This window comes from Erpetoichthys calabaricus, chromosome 2 (genome assembly GCF_900747795.2).
Source record: "Erpetoichthys calabaricus chromosome 2, fErpCal1.3, whole genome shotgun sequence".
In the NCBI taxonomy this organism is placed as follows: Eukaryota; Metazoa; Chordata; class Cladistia; order Polypteriformes; family Polypteridae; genus Erpetoichthys; species Erpetoichthys calabaricus.
This window is the reverse complement of record NC_041395.2, coordinates 348,127,726-348,152,484: the sequence shown is the minus strand read 5'-3', so window position 1 is coordinate 348,152,484 and position 24,759 is coordinate 348,127,726. Positions and strand designations below refer to the sequence as shown.

General features: G+C 46.2%; 1 protein-coding gene across 1 annotated transcript in view; it reads left to right on the top strand.

Moving 5' to 3' along the window:
- The window catches only part of ush1c (Usher syndrome 1C), a 170,714-nt gene that overhangs the window by 71,002 nt on the left and 74,953 nt on the right, over window positions 1–24,759 (top strand). The window contains exons 5-11 of the mRNA XM_028796119.2: window positions 6,713–6,821; window positions 8,546–8,570; window positions 9,282–9,339; window positions 11,843–11,946; window positions 18,521–18,605; window positions 21,505–21,564; window positions 23,480–23,536. Coding sequence (XP_028651952.1) covers window positions 6,713–6,821; window positions 8,546–8,570; window positions 9,282–9,339; window positions 11,843–11,946; window positions 18,521–18,605; window positions 21,505–21,564; window positions 23,480–23,536 — 498 coding nt within the window. The remainder of the gene's footprint in view (window positions 1–6,712; window positions 6,822–8,545; window positions 8,571–9,281; window positions 9,340–11,842; window positions 11,947–18,520; window positions 18,606–21,504; window positions 21,565–23,479; window positions 23,537–24,759) is intronic.

Sequence of the window (24,759 nt, the reverse complement as noted above, 5' to 3'; positions counted from 1 at the left end):
GCGGAGCTGTCAACTGATCACCACCTGGTGACGAGTTGGCTTCGATGGTGGGGGAGGATGCCGGTCAGGCGTGGTAGGCCCAAACGTGTTGTGAGGGTCTGCTGGGAACGTCTGGCAGAGCCCCCTGTCAGAAGTAGCTTCAACTCCCACCTCCGGCAGAACTTCGACCACATCCCGAGGGAGGTGGGGGACATCGAGTCCGAATGGGCCATGTTCTGTGCCTCTATTGTTGAGGTGGCTGACCGGAGCTGTGGCCGTAAGGTGGTCGATGCCTGTCGTGGCGTCAATCCCCGAACCCGTTGGTGGACACCGGTGGTGAAGGATGCCGTCAAGCTGAAGGAGGAGTCCTACCGGACCCTTTTGTCCTGTGGGACCCTGGAGGCAGCTGATAGGTACCGGCAGGCCAAGCGGAATGCGGCTTCGGTGGTTGCTGAGGCAAAAACTCGGGCGTGGGAGGAGTTTGGGGAGGCCATGGAGAACGACTTTCGGACGGCTTCGAGGAGATTCTGGTCCACCATCCGGCGTCTCAGGAAGGGGAAGCAGTGCAGTGTCAACACTATATATGGTGGGGATGGTGCGCTGCTGACCTCGACTCGGGACGTTGTGGGTCGGTGGGGGGGAGTACTTCAAAGACCTCCTCAATCCCATTAACATGCCTTCCAATGAGGAAGCAGAGCCTGGGGACTCAGAGGTGGGCTCCCCCATCTCTGGGACTGAGGTCACCGAGGTGGTCAAAAAACTCCTTGGTGGCAGGGCCCCGGGGGTGGATGAGATACGCCCGGAGTTCCTCAAGGCTCTGGATGTTGTAGGACTGTCTTGGTTGACACGCCTCTGCAACATCGCATGGACATCAGGGACAGTGCCTCTGGATTGGCAGACCGGGGTGGTGGTCCCCCTCTTTAAGAAGGGGGACCGGAGGGTGTGTTCCAACTACAGAGGGATCACACTCCTCAGCCTCCCTGGAAAAGTCTATTCAGGGGTCCTGGAGAGGAGGGTCCGTCGGATAGTCGAGCCTCGGATTCAGGAGGAACAGTGTGGTTTTCGTCCTGGTCGCGGAACAGTGGACCAGCTCTACACCCTTAGCAGGGTCCTGGAGGGTGCATGGGAGTTTGCCCAACCAGTCTACATGTGTTTTGTGGACTTGGAAAAGGCATTCGACCGTGTCCCTCGGGGAATCCTGTGGGGGGTACTCCGAGAGTATGGGGTATCGGACCCCCTGATAAGGGCTGTTCAGTCCCTGTATGATCTTTGTCAGAGCCTGGTCCGCATTGCCGGCAGTAAGTCGAACTCGTTTCCAGTGAGAGTTGGACTCCGCCAGGGCTGCCCTTTGTCACCGATTCTGTTCATAACTTTTATGGACAGAATTTCTAGGCGCAGCCAGGGCGTTGAGGGGGTCCGGTTTGGTGGGCTCAGGATTGGGTCACTGCTTTTTGCAGATGATGATGTCCTGTTTGCTTCATCAGGCCGTGATCTTCAGCTCTCTCTGGATCGGTTCGCAGCCGAGTGTGAAGCGGCTGGGATGGGAATCAGCACCTCCAAATCCGAGACCATGGTCCTCAGCCGGAAAAGGGTGGAGTGCCCTCTCAGGGTTGGTAGCGAGATCCTGCCCCAAGTGGAGGAGTTCAAGAATCTCGGGGTCTTGTTCACGAGTGAGGGAAGAATGGAGCGTGAGATCGACAGGCGGATCGGTGCGGCATCCGCAGTAATGCGGGCGCTGCATTGGTCTGTCGTGGTGAAAAAGGAGCTGAGCCACAAGGCGAAGCTCTCAATTTACCAGCCGATCTATGTTCCTACCCTCACCTATGGTCATGAACTATGGGTAGTGACCGAAAGAACGAGATCGCGAATACAAGCGGCTGAAATGAGTTTCCTCCGCAGGGTGTCTAGGCTCTCCCTTAAAGATAGGGTGAGAAGCTCAGTCAGCCGGGAGGGGCTCCACATCGAGAGGAGTCAGATGAGGTGGCTCGGGCATCTGATCAGGATGCCTCCTGGACGCCTCCCTGGTGAGATGTTCCGGGCACGTCTAACCGGGAGGAGGCCCCAGGGAAGACCCAGGACACGTTGGAGGGACTATGTCTCTCGACTGGCCTGGGAACACCTTGGGATTCTCCCGGAAGAGCTAGAAGAAGTGGCCGGGGAGAGGGAAGTCTGGGCATCTCTGCTCAAGCTGCTGCCCCCGCGACCCGACCTCGGATAAGCGGGAGACAATGGATGGATGGATGGATGGAAGACCACAATTTCGAGGTCAGGTAGTCGTTCTCGCTCATCACGGTGCCAGAGAGTGGTGACATATTGCATGTCAATTAGCCCATTCAAATCAGAATGTCACCGGCCTGTGAACATGTGATCATAAGGACCTTCTAGATCTCTGTATATTATTATTTTTCACTCGCTTATCAAAATAAAGAAAACCAAACCAGCCAAACTGGTGCGTCGTCAAATCTTGGGAGTGACCTACTGGTCAGTTTAAGCCCTGATTAGCACACATGCTGTCCACGCCGCTACCATTTGTGATCAGAGAAATGGCCTTGCAGATGAAATGGAGGGACGCGGGGTCTCTTGGCACAGCTGCCACCGTTTATTTTGAGCTTAGAGGTCAGCCGGTCAAGTCTTCCTTCAGCGTATTTGTCAATTGATTTCCTTTTAATCAGAAAATAAGCTGGCAAGCTGGGAGAAGCTGTGCGGCAAAGGATTTAATAAGAGCGTAGGTGAAGAAGGGCAGTTCATCAGTCATGGCGGTGCGGAGACGGCCGCCGGTAATGGAAGTCGACACGAGGTCAGGTCTCAAGGAGAGAGAGTCTGTGAAGGACTGAAGCGTGTGACGAAGAGGCCTTTACTCTCCATCTGTGAGGCTTGAGGGGTCTGCATTAGGACCGCATCACCTCTTGGGGGGGGGGGAATGTGACAGGCGTGATTTGACTTGTGTGATATCCAGCATGGCGGTGCTCTGCGCCTAAACTTAAGTGGGCCACAGTGTTACGTCAAAGGGCTCCACAAAACTCAGAAAGGGCATCCATATCAACAGCCGGACCTCAAAACGGCAGCAACATTTATTTGGTTGCACATTTTTATACACAGAATGAAGCACAAGGCACTTTACAAGATGACAAAGAAAGAGCTACAAGAAAAGAATTAGACAAGAATAATAATGAATAAGGAAGAAAAGAAATAAATAAATCAATGCAAGAGGCCCTGTCTGGGCAGCACCCTCAAAAACTGTTATGGCTGCCAACTCCTAAAATCTCAAATCCCACAAATCTTATCCTAGATGAGAAATCCGAATGAGCCTCACCCCAAACTCAAGAAGCAGGCTTCTGGGTACAGGGCTAGGCCTTCAAGCGCCATGAAAACTCCAAAAGAGACGAGGGGGACTGCGGAAACCCCTGACACAAAAGAGATCTTCTACTGTAAACTGAAGCTGCCAAAGGGCAGGCCTGGCAGAGTCCCACACCCACCAGGAATGAGTCCCACTTACTGCTGGCAAAACGAGCCACTCTTTCGCTTTGGTTGCCCGCACTTCCGATTCACCCCCTACAGGACACCCCGAGGGATGCGGCCAATTGATTTCGATTGGCTGGGTGGACTCCCATGAACCCTCCAGAATCCTTGTGAGGGTAAAAAGCTGAACCACAAGTTCTCATTACATTGGCACCCGTCAACGTAGGGTGGCAAATATTATGGAGCAAGTGAACAGTCCCGTTCCTGAAAGTGATGTGTGGCAGGGAGCTGAGCCACTTGGACACGGGACAAATGGTGGTAGCTTGACCACCGGGTCAGAGCATCTCCAGAACGGCAGATCTTGTGGAGGCACTCCCAGCATGTAGCGGTCAATACCTACCAAAAGTGGTCCAAGAAAGGGTGACAGGGTCATGATGCCCGTGGGGAACAAAGTCTAGCCCACCTGGTCCGATCCCACAGACTGAAGAACTTAGAGAAAGGTGACAGGACACACAGTGCATTACCACTGGTCGGTCAGAGTGCCCATGCTGACCACTGTCCACATGCTGAAAGCGCCGACAATGGACATGTGAGTGTCGAAAGGGGGCCGCTGAGCAATGGAAGGAGGACATTAGTAGGACATTTTCTATTAGATTATGTGGATGGCCATGTCATTTATCTAATAAAGATGGCAGCAGGGTGCACTATGGGAAGAAGGCAGGCTGGCAGGGGCAGTGGGACACTCTGGGGAAAACCCAGGGTCCTGGAATTCCTTTGGATGTTACTTTGATACACAGCTGGCTATGCACACCCCTTCATGGATGTGCCCTGCAACACTGCAGAAATTATTCAGGAAAGGTTTGAGGAACACGACAAAGAGTTGAGGGTATTGACTTGGCTTCCAAATTCTGATCGAGCATCTGTGGGATCTGCTGGAAAAACAAATCAATCTATGGCGGCCCCACCTTGCAACAAACAGGCCTTGAAGGATCTGCCGCCAACGTCTTGGCGCAGATACCACCGGTCACGGTCAGAGTCGTGTGGCGTCCACACCTCGATGGGTCACAAGGGGGACCTGCACAGTGTCAGGCAGGTGCTTTTAGTTACGCACACACGCATATGCAGTGGAGGCATCAATTATTGAGATGCCATCACTTTCTGCTCACTTTGTTGTAGATTTCATTTTAAATGGATAAAAGTGCCATTGTTGCCCATCGGTCTACACCCCATAACCCATAATGACAAAATCCGTTCAGAAAGGTTGGCTAATTTATTACAAAACAGTCGGTCAGTCATTATCCAATCCGCTATATCCTAACTACAGGGTCACGGGGGTCTGCTGGAGCCAATCCCAGCCAGCACAGGGCACAAGGCAGGAACTAATCCCCGGACAGGGTGCCAGCCCACCACAGGGCACACACACACACCCACACACCAAGCACAAACTAGGGACAATTTAGGATCCCCAGTGCACTTAACCTGCATGTCTTTGGACTGTGAGAGGAAAACCACGCAGACACGGGGAGAACATTATTACGATACAATACAATTTATTTTTGTAAAGTGCAAAATCACACAACAAGTGCCACAATGGGCTTTAACAGGCCTGCCCTTTGAAACCCCCCCCCCCATCCCCAAACGCCTTGCCTCTCTAGGAAGACCAGAAAAGCCCCTTGTAGGGAAAAAATGGAAGACACCTCAGGAAAGGCAGTTCAAAGAGAGACCCCTTTCCAGGTAGGTTGGGCGTGCAGTGGGTGTCAAAAAAAAAAAAAAAAAAAGGGGGTCAACACAACACAATAGACGGAACAGAACACAAGTCATCCTCAATACAATACAACAGTACAATAGAAATATTACAAGTACAGAGCAGAATTCAACAGGAGATGATATCACATCATATGATTTGGATTGGTTCAGGGTGGCAGGGTGGCACAGTGGGTAGCACTGTTGCCTCGCAGTTTGGAGAGCTGGGTTCACTTCCCAGGTCCTCCCTGCGTGGAGTGTGCATGTTCTCCCCGTATCTGCATGGGTTTCCTCCCACAGTCCAAAGACATGCAGGTTAGGTGCTTTAGCGATCCTAAATTGTCCCTAATGTGTACTTGGTGTGTGGGTGCCCTGCCTTGCGCCCTGTGTTGGCTGGGATTGGCTCCAGCAGACCCCCGTGACCCTGTAGATAGGATATAGCGGGTTGGATAATGGATGGATGGATTTGTTCATTGTCCTGGAGACCCCGGCCATCAAGCTGTCTCCCCCTATTGGCCATTCCATAGCTGAGTCAGCCAATCTGATGAAAGGACCACCCTCTACCCGATTACTGCAATCCTCCATCAGAGATGACTAAACAACTTGGCAGGTGGGCAGTGGCACCAAGTGGCACATTTGAGTGCTGAGAAGAGAAACTGAATAGGTGAGGGTGAGTCACAAATTCTAACTATCATGTTACTTAATGACTAACAACAGAGATGCAGTCTGTACAGTTAATCAGCAGCTCTAGTCAGGGTGTGCTAAACTGAAATCGTGAGATTTGAAAACTGAGACCAAAAGGGCATCTCTTATAGTAGCAGGCAGACCACTCCACAGTTTAGGGGCCCTGTAACTAAAAGCTTGACTCCCTACTGTTATTTTATTAATCCTTGGAATTCTAAGCAGACCAGCATCTTGAGATCTTAATGTGCACTCAGGTTTGTAAGTCGTGATAAGTTCAGATAAGTAAGCCGGACCTCCACCATTTAAGGGTTTATATATTAAAAGGAGGATTTTGAAGTCTGCCCTAAACTTAACGGGTAGCAAGTGTAAGGATTTAAGGACTGGGGTTATGTGTTCGTATTTTCTTCTTGTTGTAATTAAAAATCAAATGCTGAATTCCTGGATTCCTGTCATTCCTGGAGGTGTTCAGACCCTTTTCTGTGGCACTCCAAGTTATGTTCAGGTGGTCCTGTTTACTTTAATTCTCCCTGAGATGAAAGAACTGGTTAAAAAAAAAAGACAAGATACACATCAGGGAATCGGTTTGGGCTGCCTCCATTTTGGCTGACACACCCTGCACGTCGAGGGTCTGCGTGGGCATTCAGGCTCCCAGTGTCAATGTTCTCACGCTAAAGGTGTGTTGCCTCTGCTACCTTCCCTGGCTTCATTGTCTTCATATTTGTATGCTGGTCACACAGGAAAGCAGTGGTGGGGGGACTTTGAAGCAGCAACTCTTTGGCTCCTAGGTGGCCACATAGTCTGCCCTTCTTGAATGTGATGTGCCATCCTGTTGTGTTTACCTGTTTAGGTGGGCGATGAGATTGTCCGGATTAATGGCTACTCGATTTCTTCCTGCATTCATGAAGAAGTGGTCAACCTCATCCGAACAAAGAAGACGGTGTCCCTGAAAGTGCGTCGTAAGTGAGCCCACCATGTTTTGTGTAGAAAGACTTGGGTACGAACAAAACAGGGTTACCATTTTGGGTGGATTTGCCTCTCAAACAATTGACTGTTGGCAAGAAGGGTCCATTCTGGGGAGGCTCATTGAGGTCATTCTTTGTGTGTGTTTTTTCTGAGAAGACAGTCCGAGTTGTCACCTCCCACCTTGTTTTCTACTTGTTTAAATGTGTAAAGTGGGACGCACCTCCCACAGTGGTCTTTGTTCGCCCAATTGTCAAAGCTCCAGATGAACTGGACAGGCTGTTCTTTGATGGGTCTAGCACTCCACTTCAAAGAGAAGCCGTGTTAAAGTGGCCTCCATGCGGCGTCCTGCACATTCACATTCTGAATTTCCCATTGGGATTAATAAAGTATCTATCTATCTATCTATCTATCTATCTATCTATCTATCTATCTATCTATCTATCTATCTATCTATCTATCTATCTATCTATCTATCTATCTATCACTGACTGTCCTGGTCAGCTAGCTGGAGGAGAGTGACTGGCAAGGATTATTAAAATGAAGGGAGGAAGGTGTGGCTACTCAAATGAAGAAGGTGTGGCTACTCAAATGAAGAAGGTGTGGCTACGCACATGAGAAGGTCAACAATGAAGTAGGAGGCTTTATTGAAGAGGGGATGTTGAAATGAAGGTTATTTAAATGAAGGGGTGGGATTATTCAAATGAGGACAACTAGTTTACAGGAATAAAGTAGGAGGGGACATTGAAATGAAGAAGGAGGAGATTTTCAAATAAAGAGGGTGCAGTTATTCAGATCAGGCAGGCAGGGCTACAGAAATGAAGTAGGAAGCCATATGAAGATGAAATGACTGTTGACGTGAAGAATTTATTCAAATGAGGAAGGAGGGGTTTTTCAAATGAAAATAGTAAGATTACATGAATGAAGGGGACTTTATTAAAATAAAAGGGATAGTAAATTAAGGAAGCAAGGGATATTCCAATGAAAAAGGAGTGCATATTCAAATTAGGAGGGTGAGACCATGTAAATGAAGTAGGTAGAAGAGATTATTAAAATGAAGGGGGTATTGAAATGCAGGAGGTTATTAAAATGAGGATGAGGAGGTCACAACAATGAAAACCCCTCTTTCCATATTTCATTTCAGTAACCTTTGTTTCAATACCCCAATCAATTTAATAATCCGTCCAACTTCATTTTTCTAAGATCTTCATCCTCAATTGAATTACTCCTCATTTATTATTTTAATTACCCTTCATTTCAACTGCGACGTGTTATGCTATTCTTTCTCATTTAAATGACCCCTCCTTTCCCTGACCCCTCCTACTTGATTTTGTAACCTTCCTGCCTCATTTGAATAAGACCTCCTACTTCATTTTTGTAATCTGCCTCCCCCATTTGAATAATCCTTCATGTCAATATCCCATTCATTTTAATAACTTCTCCTACTTCCTTTGTATAACCCCTCCTTGCTCATTTAAATAGCCCCTCCTTCCTCAGCTCCTCCTCTGCTCCTCTAGGTGGCTGACCCAGATGGCCGTTTAGCAGGTCTGAGTTGCCAAATGCTGACTGAATTTGTGGAGCTCCTCTATGAACATCTTGGGGCTTTTCTGGTTCCACTTTGGGGTGTCCTAATGCAGAAAACATTTGAAAATGACCAGAATGGCTACCTGTACATCTTCATGGTGCCCTAACTCTTTTCTTTTTTTATTTCTTTCTGCAGATGTTGGCCTGATTCCTGTCAAAAGGTAAATGGAAAATGTATGTTGTGTTCCAGAATGGACCTGTGGCCCATAAGCATGCCTTCGTTTGTCCTCCAAACCTTTAACTTAGTTCATGAAATTTCCACTTCATGTGTTTTCTCACATTTCTAAATTGAGTTCATGTTGTTATAATTATTATTATTATTAATTTTTGCTTTGCCAAGCATACTAAATAAGGAATGATAAATGTCCCCTCCCCATAAAGGGGCCCAGTCCTCTGAGGTAACTCCCTGCAGCCCTGGTTTGGACCCTGAATTGGAAAGGCACCATTTTGGCAGGTAGAAGTGTATGCCATGTCTAATGGGGGGGCGGGGGGGTTTCCATTTTGTAATTCTCACTCTTTGGGTGGTGAGGTTCCTGCTTCCATTAAACCGAGTTCACCGCTATTACTCTACGGGCTGTAATGTGTGTCCATTTGCTGAGCCCCCCCTACACGGCCCATGGAGAAACTCTGAGGGAGGAATCGCTCAGTTTGTGGCATCGGCCTGGAAAGAGAAAGTGCTTCCTTTGTGGTGGGCCATCCATGAATGAATTGTCCACACTTTTCAAAACGGGTTTAGTAAAAGTGGGCACCTCAAGTCCCAGGGGGTCAATATTTTATGCTTGTGCATTTCTGATGCCCCAATTTCATTTTTTGTGAAGGGTCCCGTTGGTTTCACTGTCTGCTGTTTTTTTTTTTTTTTTTTGACTTTCTAGCTCTTCAGAGGAACCTTTGAAGTGGCAGTTTGTGGATCAGTTTGTCTCCGAGACTGGGGTAAGAAGGTGGCAGCCATTACTTCTGATGTGTTTTGTTGCTTCTGCTCTCCTGTTCTACTCCACGTGGCCTCCTTCCATGGAGGCTCAGCTACCACCTTTCATTTTCAAGACGTTGAGGGCGATCTGGCGTCTTGTGGCCACTCACTGGACTTGTGGCTTTACCATCACGCTGGCTACTTAAGGTGTAAAATAAAAAATGACAGAAGGGTTTAGTGATAGCCATAGTTCTGTGAACCAGAGCTTCTCAACCATTCTGGTGTCACATCCCACTTTTTGTACTGTAACCCCACCAAAGGCTTGTTGAGTGCGCGCCACACAATGGCAACTTGCCATCCACTAGTGGCAGCCTGCGACCCAGTGGTTCAGAAAATCTGATTTAAATGATGGGCTCAGCAATTTCTAAACTCTGAGTGATTTTTCCACAATGACGTCTCACCCTTCCTCTCTGTTTTTTTGTTACTTTCACATGTGCACATTTTCCAAACCATTTAGGCCAGGGTTGGCGTGGGTGGGTTACGAGTTGCCGTTGTTGGTTTCCTAAGCGATCGTTTCTCCACTTCTAACTGATGGCGTTTCACCAAGGGAGAAGGGTTGCACTTGCTTCATCAGGGGCAATAGGACTGAACTTTAAAATGCAAAACGGAGTCATGGGACCATAACGGTGGAAAGACCCTGATTTAGGCGAAGTCGTGCTGATCAGATAAACACACTCACGTTTTACTTTTATTCCTGGACTGCGTGTCATATTTGTTATGGTTTGAATGCACTTCTGTAGTGAAGAGGGCATGAGGCCTCCTAAAGGCTCCATAGTGCCAGGCCAGGCCTTGCCAGTCTGCCTAGAATTGGCCTCATCCCAGGCAGTCTGATCTCCTAACTCCACAGTATGTGGCTTCGGCCTACTCAGGCCCAAATGGTGAACTGGACTACAAACTGCCAAGCAGTCTGTTTAATTTCCCAAAATCTGCAAAATACACAAAGTCCGAGAGCAGAATCTTTGTAAATGTAGAAATCACAAAAGAGGAGAACAAGGACAAAAAGGGTTTGTCTCAATCCAAGGTCAACAAGTCCCGATATGCAACCCAATAGTAAAAAAAAAAAAAAAAACATGAAGAACAGACGTAAATAAATCCAATAAACCAGAAAATCCAATACTTAAAAATGAAAGCAATCTGTGAACATCAATGGACCACTGAAGACTAAGGGGTGGTCCTTTAACAGCAACATCAGGGAGACCCCACCTCTAAAGGTTCCACCCACATTTAGGCAGAAAGCTGAAACACAAATACGCTAAATGGCCTTTCTGACAAAGGGAGTCAGGTTCTGTAGGGCAGGTCGGGGTCTCCACACGGTGGTCTGTTCTTCCCAAAGTGAGACGACTCATTCCGGGAGCATCTTGGCTTTTACAGTCACTGGACCTGAAGAATGGCAGAATCAGTTGCCCTCACTGGGCGGTTTCTTGGAGCTCTGGGTGGAAAAACAGACCATACCATCTGTGATAGCGCCCCCTTGTGTCTCGGAGTGGACACCATTCAACCATCCATCCATTTTCTACTGCATTTTCTAGTGCAGGTTGCCGGGCAGCAATCTAGTCAAAGATGCACAGATATCCCACCACCTCCTCCAGGGGGGAATACCAAGGCATTCCCAGGTGGGTTGAAAGTTATCAATCTCTCCCGCATGTCCTAGATCTGCACTGAGATTTCCTCCCCGTTGGACAGGCCTGACACACTTCCCCAGGGAGATGTCCTAATCAGATGCTGGGACCATCTCAGTGGGCTCCTTTCAATAATGTCTCACTCTGTCTCTAAGGCTGAGCCTGGACACGCTGCGAAGGAAATTTACTTCTGCCGCATGTATCCATAATTGTGATCTTTTATTCACAACCTAAAAGCTGGTGACCATCGCTGAGTTTAGGGGCTTAGATTGACCCCAGCAAATCAAAAGCTTTACCTTTAGGCTCAGCGTAATCTTCACTACAACATTCTCATGACTCCCAAATACATAGACACGTGTAATACCACAACAGGACAGGGGAGGCGCTAGAATGGTATTTTTTCACACATAGGACCTTTCATGAAAAGTTAAGTGACTAGTGAAGACAAGCCGCATTGGACCTCCGCCTATGAATCTGTTCTGATTGGCTCACCCCTCATGTGACTTTTGCCCAATTACACTTTAAATAAACACTGATCTTATTTTTCTTTTTTTTTGTGTATTTAAAGGTTTTGTTTTTTTCCGGTGCCTCATTTTACATTTGTGTCTCCGTCCTGACCTGTGACCCCACGACGGCGTCTTTTTGTTCATTTCCATGCCCCTGTGCACTCGAAGGCTCCAATGATGATTAAATTTCAAGTCCCAACAGACCTCCCGAGGGTCAAAGCTTTTTGCCAGGGCCATTAATCCTTTCTTGTGAATGAAATATGTTGGTGGCACTGCTGCCCACCCCCCCAAAAGGACTCGGCTCATGACCCCCTGCTCTCTCTCTGTTTGATCTGCACTAGGAGAAGAAGAACAGCGTCGCCGGGCTGATGTCAATTGGAGGGAAAGAAATCAAAGAGAAGAAAGTCTTCCTCAGTCTGGTGGGAACAAAGGGCATGGGCTGCAGGTAGGCTGGATGTGTCAAATGATTTGGTGGTGATACTGGGAACTGGAAACTCTTTGTGAAATTGGGACAGCAGTGTGAGACCACCGGCCCAGGAGCTGCTACCTCACTTGATGCAGACAGGAACATGCGGACACTATTGGAGACGTGTTAAGGGCGCACTTCACACGCATTGTGATGTTAACCCCTAGGTGTTTAAACTGATCTACGATGATAAAAGAGAACGTGTCCAATCTAATGTTGTGTCCTTGAGAATTCACTGGAAAGAGCGCACTTTTATTCAAATTAATTCTGAGAGCGGAAATGTTTTGAAATTCTGCTAGTGCCGCTAGTGTGGTGCTGAGGTATTGCCCGTTGCATGGCTGCACTTGGGTCCCAATCTGAGATCCTGAGTTGGGGTGGCAGGCACAGTATTTTGAGGGTCTGATATCTACAGTACCATATCATCGGCAGAGAGTGATATTTTCTGTTCAAGTTCTTCTCTGATAATCCCCTCATGATCTCATAAGCATTTTGACAGTGAACTGCCAGTGGCTCAACGGTAATTGCAAAAAGCAGTGGTGACAGGGGGCATCCTTATCTGGTACCACGTTCTTGTTTGAAGCAGTCTGAATTAATATTGTTAATACAAACTGAAGCTTCTGGACTGTTATACAGTAGTTTGATCCATGCACAAATGTTCAGGCCAAGCCCAAATTTCTCTAATGTGGTGAAAAGGTAGTTCCATTCAATCATATCAAATGCTTTTTCTGCGTCCAAAGATAATAAGATTTTGAGGGTGTTAGACTTTGTGAGTGAATATATTACATTAAGCAGGCATCAAAGATTGACAGCTAAGGGTCTGCCTTTAATAAATCCAGTTTGGTCCTTTGATATTACTGAAGGAAGCTCTTTCTCAATCCTTCTAGCTAGGACTTTGGAGAATATATTAACATTGTTATTCAGAAGTGAGATTGGTCTGTATGATGCACATTGTAATAAGTCCTTGTTTTGCTTAGGAAAAACAGTAATTAATACTTGGCAAAAAGTTTGAGGTAGAATTTTATTGTCACTAGCTTCTGTAAATGTTGCTAATCAAAGGGGAGCTAACTTAATTGAGAATGTTTTATAAAATTCAGCAGGGTAGCCATCAGGACCTGCTGCTTTCCCGCTCTGAAGTGAGTTCATAGCATCTAGTAACTATGATAGTGCCAGAGGTTTATCCAATTCTTCTGCACTGAGAGTATTTAGTTGTGGTATTGTAGTGCATCCAGAAACGCATTAGGTTGTGTCTTGTCTTCTTTAACCTCAGTAGAATATAAGGATTCATAGTAGTCTCTTAAATGTGTGCATTATATTATTATGGTCAACGATTTTGTCTCCGTCTGTGTTGACTTCACGTACATTTTAGATGTGGGGGGCTGCCATCTAGTGTTCTGTCCACACAGGCTCCCCTGGGGCCTCATGTATAAACGGTACGTATGCACAAAAATGTTGTGTACGAACGTTTCCACGTTCAAATTGCGATTTTATAAAACCTAAACTTGGTGTAAAGCCATGCACATTTCCACGGTACCTCATACCCTGTCGTACACAAGTTCTCTGCTTGGTTTTGCAGACTGGCGGCACTCAGCGTCAAAGCAGTGCTACTGTTCTTGTGTGGTTTCCCTTTCTTTTTTAGATCCACATCCTTGATGCGACTTTATAAATACACTGAAATTAACCGCATATTGTTTATTAGTTTAATGCATCTGATTGTAATTAACCTGTAACAATATAATGGTCCCACAGAATGGTCAAACTGTTCTAAATACCATAACTGCTTTAGCGTTGTTACTCTCACTGCACCTTCTTCTTCTTCTTCTTTCAGCTGCTCCTGTTAGGTGTTACCACAGCAGATCATCTTTTTCCATATTACTCTCACTGCACCACTCAGAGTATTTATATCACTGTATCTGAGTGTGAATCACAGCTGTACAGCAGCTGATTGGAAAGAGAATTACTGGTATAAAGCATCTAGCACACGCTGCTTATTGACTGCTCTCGGAGTGGTGGCTCTGAGGCTAGGGATCTGCACTGGCAATCGGAAGGTTGCCGGTTCGAATCCCGTAAATGCCAATAGGGACTCTACTCTGTTGGGCCCTTCAGCAAGGTCCTTAACCTGCAATTGCTGAGCGCTTTGAGTAGTGAGAAAAGCGCTATATAAATGCAAAGAATTAATTATTAATTATTATTATATGACAAACGCTTCAGAGCCTTTCCTGTACGGACCGCGCGGTTCACAAACAGTTTCATCCCAAGAACTCTAAACGCTCTCAATCAGTCAATCAAGTGCTACAAGTGTAGAACTGTTAGTACTCATACGTACAATCACCTCACTGTAAACTTGCACTACAGTTATAATATTACACAACCTGAGCCACTTTATAAAGTGCATATTTACATATGATGGCGATATCATTTTTAAGATGAAATGCAGCAAATATGTATATTATATTGCACAGATTTAACTTTAACTACACGGTGCTGCAGCGCTAGCGATCCACTGGTGCTCCGTTCACGGATTGTTCCCGCTGTATTTTTGCTGGTGCTGACGTGACACTGGATGGATAGAATAATTAAACACGTACTACAAAGATATTTCAATGTTCCTTAAAAGTTTTAAAGAATCGTCGTTCTAAGCTTACAGATGGCTTCACGTCTATTACAGAGCTGATTGTGTGGCGATTGGGTATTTGGAGAAAGAAAAGTAAGGACAGGAATTGGAGGTTAGCACGTTTGAAAGAGACAGGACTGCTGCAATAAAGCATTTCATTGAAGGTCACACATGGCGCAGCAAGCATCTTGCGTGAGATATGAACAATCACTGCGCCACCGTGTTCCCATGTTTAATAACACACTTTAATTCCTATCATCATGAAAATGATATCACATATACATCTCAGTATTTGAATTATTCAGAGAGCTGTAATATCATGAATGTCATGGATTCTGTGTCCTGTCGGAGGAAGAGCACGTAGAAGATCAAATACACAACAAAGCATTTAATGTGCTACTTTAGTTACGATGGGTTTTGAGAAACTAGTAAATTAAACGATTTTAAGATGAAGTTTATGATGTTCTACTTTAATGACAAAATAAAGTACGTGATTAAAGTGGAAATTTAGAGATGGTGGAGACTGGCCCGGACACAGACAGGCAGACACGTTTAAATTACCCCACACACGTTTATTTAGGGTCTCCATTATACAGTCCATCAATACTCACACAAGCCCCCAATACCCCACAGTCCAGGCCTTATCACAATGCCTTCTCTCTCTGTCTCTATCTCTTCACACCGCCTCCTTCTCTCCTCCAGAAACCTTGTCCTTCTTCCACCCGACTCAAGTCCATCTCTGAAGGGAGGCGGCCCCTTTAAATAAACACCCAGATGTGCTCCAGGTGTGTTCCCGGCAATCTCCCACCGACACGCTCCAGTGTGGCGGAAGTGCCGGCTGTCTCCCCGGAAGCACTCCGGGTGTCCCTGTTCCTCTTCCCCCCCCCCCCCAGCACTTCCTGGTGTGGCGGAAGTGCTGTGGTCCAGGGTCCTCCAGGTATTGGGGTCCCCCTGGCGGTGACCACGGGCCCCTACAGGGCCGAACTTCACAGCTCTGTACCCGCGGCCCCCAGGGCGGTCGACCCCTCGAGGTCTGGAGGAGGCACAAGCCCTCCTCCGGTCTTCTCGGGGCGTCCCGGCTGGGTACCACCCCCATCCGGGTACCACAAGATTTAAGTTGACATTTTGTGTTTTTTTTCCCCCACTGTGTCCCTATTTTCTTTTTCTCTGTACCCTAATAAGCTTTCATATGACACTCAGACGGTGGGCTACGACTCGCCTTTTCACGGTGACTTTGATATGTGACAACTTCTTTTTTTATTTCGGCCACTGTGTGACTTTGTGAACTTGAGCTTTCGAGTTTCTTCGACACGCTATGTCACTCGATCAGCTTCCTTTTGTTGTGTATCCCACTGTTTAAACCAACAAACAGTACGTTTTTATTTGCCTCCACTTGGCATTCGCTGAAATTCTTCTATTTTCCCCAGTGCTTTTTGTCATTGTCATTTTACAGAAGGCTGAGCTTAAGGGCTATTTAAATTGATTTGCATATTCAAAGAGGTGTAATTCTGGGAGGAGTTGGGGCGGGACAGCAGGCGCGTTACTTTTCACGCTGACTGGGATTTATGGAGCCGAAGAACATGGAAGTTGGCGTTCGCACAGATTTATGCATTTGGATTTTCTTGTGCTTAAGCACATTTCCGCTTTTGTGCTTATATCATGTCATAATGTGAATTCTACGCATGGTGTTACGCAGGAGGCCCCTGGTCCCTCCATAGCAGAGGTGTCCTGGCCGGGCAAGGGCCCAGCCATCAATGACAGCCTTTTATTCATGCAGCTGCAGAGTCTGATTTTATTCAGCTTTATAATTATATAATAACTGTTCAATATACAGGGTGAGTCAAAATTATGTTAACATTTGAATAGCGGAAAAATGTGTTCACAAAAACATACTTCATATGTGCGAGATGATTTACAGGAATGTCCCAAGCTGTTCGTCATCACGTTCAACACACATACCATCCAGGGCACATAAATTGTCCACAAAAGTCATATCTAAGTGTACACATAGCGCTACCATTAGTGTTAACATCATTTTGACTCACCCTGTATTATTAATTTGATTTGATTTCATGATGTTGGTTCTTTAATGACCAAAATATAAAAATATAATCATTGCCTTGTGGTTTGCTCCTCAAATATCCATCCCCATATCTGCGTATACGAGAAGGTCGAGGGGAGAGCACTGCCGATTAGTTTTAATGCTAATGTTGTTATTTACGTAGTCTCTTTTGTTATCTTCCATGTGTTTTGCGGGTTGTTCCACAAAAGGTGGGACCACCTGCCCGTGACCGCCAGGGGCTGCCCTCAGCCCCATAAAGGCGAGGCTTTCCCACAGTTCCTGGCGGTTGGGAGTCGGTACGTTTTTGGAGTCTTTGCTTATGCTTATTGCGTTTTTTGAATTTTTGACTTTTGTTTGCCCTGATTTGGAGACACAAACCTTGCAAATGAGGGCTGATAGACCCCCAAAAGGCTTCACTAAAAGACTTTACTGGCCAAGCCAGACCTCCTTTGCCTGCCTGGTAAACCCTCACCCCGATCTGAGGTCCAACTGGCCTGTCTCAGGCTTAGAAGGCCCAAAAGGGATTGAAGCCTTCAAAAGAAACTTGGAAGTCTAATCTTCCAAGGAACTTTCTGGACTAGGATGCAACAATTGTGCTGCCATGCCAGCTGTTCCCTTTTTAATGGCCACTTTTGAAATGAAAAAGTTACAAAACACAGACAGGTAAGCGCGGGCCACCCTGGCGATGTGCTCCTGATAATAAATGAAACTGAACGTAAACTGACAAGCCCTTCTCTCTTTCTCGCTCCCTGTCACTCCGGTGGCTTTTGGTCGGACAAGGTGACCACAACGACTCCATCCTCCCGCATTTACAGGCCCCGGTCCAAGGGTGAGCTGTGGGGAAAGCAGGGGGATCCTGTTAGTAGCCACGTCTCCTCGCGCTCTCGCCCTGCACTCGTATAGAGCCATCTGGACGATCCCCAAGCAGACATATGTGACAACCCACAAGTAGGAGGGCCACCGTAAACCTCAGGCTTCAATCAAAACGACCTTCATAAAAAGAAGGATTTATTAACAGAAAAAGGCAAAAAGGAGTTTTCTAAAAGGCAACCCAAAATAAACACAATCCACAGTTGAAATCCAGAAACCAAATCCATAGCCAGAGCAGCAGAATCATAAACCAGAAAATCCAGTAACTGATAACAACGAAGAAAAACAAAATGTCTGACTGCTGCATCCTGCCTGGTAGCTCGAATAGAAAGCCAGGAGGAGGAGCCAACAGCTATGACATCACGGTGGCCCCGCCTCTGACAGAACCACCCACAAATCCCAAGGGATGCATGCAGACCTGAAGAGATTGTACATAGTTAACCAGTAATAAGCAGAATCTACAGAAATAACGTAAAAATCAGAAACAATAGAAATTAAATGAACCATAATGCTGTGTATTTTTGACTTGCTGGGACGTTGTTTGCTTTGCATTGCAACTCCTTGTTTGCCTTTCTGGGCTCCATGGAGGATTAGAGAGGGATTTTCAGTTAATAAATCTTTTTTTTCTTAAAGATTCTATAGGGTCATCTGACTTGCTCACCAGGGTTTTTGGTGGTATTTCCCCCACATGGTGGGTATTTCTGGTCCTGTTCAGGAGTTCCGTGCTTTGGGACTCTCAAGTGGCGTATCTGTGACTCGCGTTCTGAGTTTTGTTTCTTCATTTCACATCGTCCCAGTTTGGACCTTGTCCTTGTTCTCCCACTTGTCTTTTCATTTCTAGTTCCTTCTATCCAGTGTAGTCAGTATAGCGGGGTACCTGAATGTTTAGAACCTGAGCTAAAGCCCCTTTGTCCTTGTCCTCGTTGTCACCGTTGGCCACCTCTTGATTTTCTTAGCCCAACTTCTCCTGTCACTTCACTTACCGGCTCTTCTCTGTCTGGCATTTTCAGCATTTCGAGTGGACCAAACCAGAAACCCGGCATCTTTATTAGCAACGTCAAGCCGGGGTCTCTGTCTGCTGAGGTGGGGCTGCAGGTGAGTTGGACTTTAGATTCCTAATTCTACTCAACTTCATCTTTTCTTTTTTTTTCTCCCCATTAGGTAGGCAGCTTTCCGGTTGCTTCTCCCTGTTATAATTTGGATTTCATTTCTCATTTCTTTGGCTTTCTGGGGGTACTTGGGTGGACCTTTTCAGATTTCTTTTAGGTTTTGGAGTGTACAGAATCCAAATCTAATAACTTTCTTGAGGCCATTTCATTTTCATGGGTGGCTGCCATTTTGAAGCGCAGTCACTGTTGTGTTGCCAGGCAAACGACCCGGAAGTGAGCTGCTGTGACATCACAGGGTCAAGGCTATAAAGGTCACAATGAGCGCCTGCAGGTCATGCGGCTTTACGGAGTGAAAATGAAGAGACCGGCGTGTTGTATGTTTGACGTTTTCCTTGGTGAGCAAATCCTTATAACTGAACTACCGACAACGCTTTAGAGTTCTGATTTTTGGTTTGGTGACAGTGTCTTCGGTGACGCTCTTTGTCTGTTTTCATCTCCATATCTTATCTTGTGATCTCCGCCTGACTCCTTCTGGCAGAGCACTCACTTTAAAAAGACATATAAATATGAAGGATCATTTACAGCATTACTCTGGTACATTAACTGGAGTTATTACATGGACAGATCATGGCCCACTGAGGCCCTGGGACACAAGAGACTTTGGAGGACCTCTCAGGCGCCACGGCAGACAGACTCTCGACAATCACCTGCACAGTGTGGTGTCAATTGTCAGTTTATACTGCAAAGTTACCAAACCTCTGTACCCGGAAATCTGTCAAAATGTGGCCTGCCCCTCCTGTGTGACCTCTATGTGGGGCGGTGCCAATCTGTCCTGTGCCAGTGGTCCTTCAGTGCCCTCAGAGTTCAAATCAGAAGAGGCTGGTAAGAGCAACGACATTAAAGTTACTGCTGCTAATACTGGCCGCCTCTCGGTGTGTGCCAGTGGTTATTATCACACGGTCCACTCTGAAATCAAAATTCAAAAGAGCAGAAACTCTTTGTCGTAAAATTGCCCCTTTCCCTTTTTTTTTGCTTACTTTTTAAACTCGCACTCCTCCAAAACTTGTGATTCAAGAGTGGACATGAGTTCAACCTCTCAAAGCGGGTCGGCTTAAAGCAGACAGGCCTCAGGGTCACTCGCTTTTGAAAATGGACGTGATGGGCCTCATATGACCTCATGTTACAATCAGTGGCATTGTTTGTGACACGCTGGCACATGTCTGGGCACTCTTGTGGTGTCTAAGAATGACAGTTCAGAAAGAGTTAAGGATGACATTACAAAAGTGTGTGGCACTGGATGGTGAGGCTGTACAATTCAATTACAACCTTAGAAGTCTTGTAGGGCTGTTATTGTCACATGTAGACAGTCTGGTGAAAGTCAACACATCGCCACACTCTGGCAACATTGTCACTGAGCAGAACACGTAAACTTGTGCTTTCTGTTCCGGAAATAACTGGCTTACCTTGAAATGATGGCACCCCTGACTACATCGCCCTCTAGTGTCTGAACTGTTAAAGATGCCAACATTGGCCATGTCGCCAACTAATTTCTGAATTTGTGTTATTGATCTTCTCTCTGTCTTCATTGCCCCCTTGTGTCTTATCACTGTCACTAATGATACTGTTGACTACATCGCCCTCTAGTGTCTGAACTGTTACTGATGCCAACATTGGCCAAGTCGCCCACTAATGTGTGAATTTCTGTTATTGATCTTCTCTCTGTCTTCATCGCCCCCTTGTGTCTTATCACTGTCACTAATGATACTGTTGACTATGTCGCCCTCTAGTGTCTGAACTGTTACTGATGCCAACATTGGCCAAGTCGCCCACTAATGTGTGAATTTCTGTTATTGATCTTCTCTCTGTCTTCATCGCCCCCTAGTGTCTTATCACTGGCACTAATGAGAACATTGACTATGTCGCCCTCTAGTGTCTGAACTGTTACTGATGCCAACATTGGCCATGTCGCCCACTAATGTCTGAATTTTTTTTTTTTTTTTAATTAATTTTATTGTAATCATTCCATACAAATAGATCAATTTATAACAAAAAGAAAATTGAAGACAAATCAAACCCCACCACTGAGAAGGAGAGCTTAGCCAAAGGAGAATTGCTTAGGGCTTTTTAATAAGGCAACAATAAACAAAAGAAAGGAAGAAATATATAGAGGTAAATAAAAAATGGAGAAGGGAATTAAATGCGGTAATAGTTATTTCTCTTATTCTAAAATAATATTGATTAGTTCCTGCCCAGTTTTAAAAAAATTCTGTACAGATCCTCTAACTGAGAATTTGATTTTTTCCAATTTCAAATAATATAAAACATCAGTTTCCCACTGACTTATCAGAGGAGAGTTAGGATTCTTCCAATTTAACAAAATAAGTCTGCGTGCCAAAACTAATGTCTGAATTTGTGTTATTGATACTCTCTCTGTCTTCATCGCCCCCTAGTGTCTTATCACTGTCACTAATGATACCGTTGACTGCATCGCCCTCTAGTGTCTTAACTGGCATTATTGCTGACACACCAGGCTAGCAGCTACGTTGCCCTCTACGGGTGTACCTGGGCAGATCTGCTGTGTTACTGAGGTGAAGTTACCCTTATGTACTTTGGCACACCGTGCCATATAACCTATCAGAATCGAGGAGCAGAGAGGCCCACCTACATGTGGAGGAAGCTCTGTCACCTTAAAACAAAGAAGGTGGTTTTGCTTTGTTCCTCACTGCTCTCATCCCTGCTGCCCGCTCACAGCATCTGCCCCAGCAGACTCCAGTCGAAGTGATACAACTCAGTATTTCCCAGTGTGTTTGTGACATGCGATTTACTTGATGAGCATCTGTACAGGTAGGACCAGAACTCATCATCTGATTGTCTGTGTCTGGCAGGTTGGTGACCAGATTGTTGAAGTGAATGGAGTGGATTTTTCCAGTTTGGACCACCAAGAGGTAAGCAGCTTGACCCTGCATCTCACGTACTCCACCATCTGATCAGACCTGCTGCATCCTTTTCATTTATTTTTCTCTTCTTTGCCAGGATTGGCCCAGGCTCCCCAAGACTTTGATTTTGGGGGTTATATGTTTAGAAGGTCTTTTTTGGTCACCTGTTCAGACTCCAGTGAAATTTTTATTTGCATGTGCTAATCAATTTGCCACCTGTTACCACTCTTTATGATTAGTGATCAGGACTCCCTGACCTTGGAACTTCTGTCTCGTTGCTCATTGAGTAGCTTGCAGTTCATGGCCTTCACCACTGGGGGGGGGGGGGGGGGGGGGGGTTGGGTTGCAAACTGTCAAAAGGGAAGACCCACCTGATGAGGCTTATTGAGTCAGCTGTCTGCACTTCGTTACTTCTGCCACTCTGTGACACAAGAAGACACACTTATAGGCTTACAGAGTCCTTATTGTCACATGTCCAGGTGCCAATGACATTCTAATTTACATGTGCCACTCAACATGCCATGTATTGGGGCACCCTGATTAGTGATAGAAATGAGAGGTGCTATTTGATAGATAGAGAAGTGGATAAACGTGAATGGTGCTCTAGAACTGCTTTATCAGCTCCTTATTGTCAGATCTACAGAGCATGGTGAATGTTTTACTTGCTAATCAATATGAACACGCTGCCACACTCTGGCGCCATGATGAGTGGGCAGAACCACCTGACTTTGGAACTTGTGCCTTCTGCACCTGAAAAAGGCTCAGTGCACACTTTACAGCACCATCTGCCATTTGGCCCGAGCTTTGGCTCATCTGGACTGCCTTCTGAGAGATGTCACAGGGTATCTGCGCTCTGAGGACCTGAAGGCCACCTTCACATCCGGGAATGTAAGACTCTGAGGAACGTAACGTGGGGAATATTTAAAAAAAAAAGAAAAATCATCCTGGACTCCGCTGGCAGGACTGTGACCATGACTGCCAAAGGAGCCATCATCTCAGATAGATAGATAGATATAAAGGCACTATATGAATCTATCTATCTATCTATCTATCTATCTATCTATCTATCTATCTATCTATCTATCTATCTATCTATCTATCTATCTATCTATCTATCTATCTATCTAGATTTTGTGACACCAATCAGGGTCGCCCCCTTTCATTCATCACCAGACAAAACAAAAAGGAAAGAGAAATGCACGTCTTTGCGCTAATCCCCAGACGGGTTTCTCATCCATAGAACAGCAAAGTTTCCAAACAGAACGGCACTCCGTCCTGCTGCTCGCTGGGGCCTCCTGTCCTGGGACGTTCAGCTTTTATGGCCATCAGACTGAAAGGGGCGGGGCTAGGTGCCCTTATTGGGTGGCTTTTCTGTACTGTGAGGGAAGAAGACAAAGAGGACAAAGTTAGTGGTAGCCCCACCCAGCCCCCCGTCTAGGCCTGACCTGAGTCTGCGGAGGTCTCCTGTGACGTGCATGTGTGACACAGTCTACCTAATAACCTTTACAGTCCATCATCAGCACAGTCACTAGTGGGTGGTCTTGTGTTAGCTTTGACCTCTAGGGGGCACACTGCCATTAGCAGGGCTGGAGATGTTGGGTTGGTTTTCTGTTGTTCTTTCTAGTTGATTCTTCTCCATGTCTTTATCTCTTGCAGTTGTTTGCTGTTGTTTGTCTGATTGTGAGGTTGTTAATCCGCTTTAAATTTCAGTAACGTGAAGGGGAGTTTGGTTTGTGTGGTGGTCCACATTTGTGCGGCTCCTTTGCTGGCTGTAGTGTTATTTTCTGTTCCTTAGTACCCCTTACTTAAAAAGCTTTTCATCTTGATGGCTTTTCCTTTCACTTCCAATGCCATCAGTCATGGCCCTCACTTAGTTCTGCCATGGTGCCCTTCATCTCAAGGTATCTTCTTTTTAACCCTCCAGGCCATACAAGTTCTGAAGAGCAGCAGAAGCCTGACCATCACGGTCCATGCGGGTGCCGTAAGTAGCCGGGCCTTTTCTTCCTTCTTCTGTTTTTTGTACTGAATTTGCCTTTTATACACACGCAGTTACAAGGAGACAACAGGCAGACCTGAGCAGGGTGTCTGATTTAGGACCTTGCATGTGACAAAGCGGTGGGCTCAGCAGTGTCACGTGTGTTCTGTTGTACACCACAATGAAGGGCATAAAGAACAGGAGGCCAAGAAAAGAAACACACAAAAAGTCGCAGCAGCCCATTGGATACCCCACACCACCGACAGGCAGGCAGGACACAAACACAACATGCTGGCTTCAGGCCTGCCTGGGTCCACAAATAGAAGGTAAGGCACCTTTAAGGTTCAAAGTGTCAAAATGTTCAGAAATGGAGAGAGAGAAAAACCGTAAACCCCTTTAATGCAAACAAAACAGAGCAGCGTCCACAAACTTAGAAATTCATTCAAAAGTCTTAAAAACTATAAGAAGAAAAATCAAGGCAGGAGCAAAAAAAGAGCAAACCAATCCAATACTCCACAATCCAGAAGACGACACCCTGAAGTGAGAGCAGGCGTGGAAAAGCCAGAAGACCCAATGGAAATGTGATCATCGAGAATGGGACGCCAAACAGAGACGCAATGGCGGAGTTGCTGCTCCCTCTTCGGCTTTGACTTAAGGACTGCCGTGGGGGGCGGAGCCCCAGCTGCCTAACAAGGTGGCCCCGCCTCCTCAGGCTTCACATACAGAAGGATAGGCAGATTACTGAAATGCCTACACCCTTTAACCCTTAATCTGCCACATACCTGGGGGGTTAATGCACCCCCGGATGCCAAATATTTAAGGAAACGTCACAATTCACCAAGACAAAGTGACATTTTAATGGGACACATGTTTTTTTCATGCAAAGAGCGTCATAATCACTACAATGCTGATCATTTTACACACTGACAATGAACTATAAAAACTATTAAAAAAAACTACTGGAACAATCTATTATTCTATGTGGAAGGTGCAAGTGACGCCATTGATGAAATTCAGTAAATCACCGACTGCGCCAACTGCGCTTGAACTGGCTGCACGTAAGCACACAGATGCCAACGCTGATGGTGGCAGGCCAGTCTACTGTAGTGCAGCGGCTCCATCTCAGGGACAGTGAGGCTGCAGGGGGCGCCAGTGGTCACAAGCTGGCTGCTCAAATAATGGATGGCATGGACCGATCTGCTCCGGCGTGCTGGCAAATTGCACTGGGA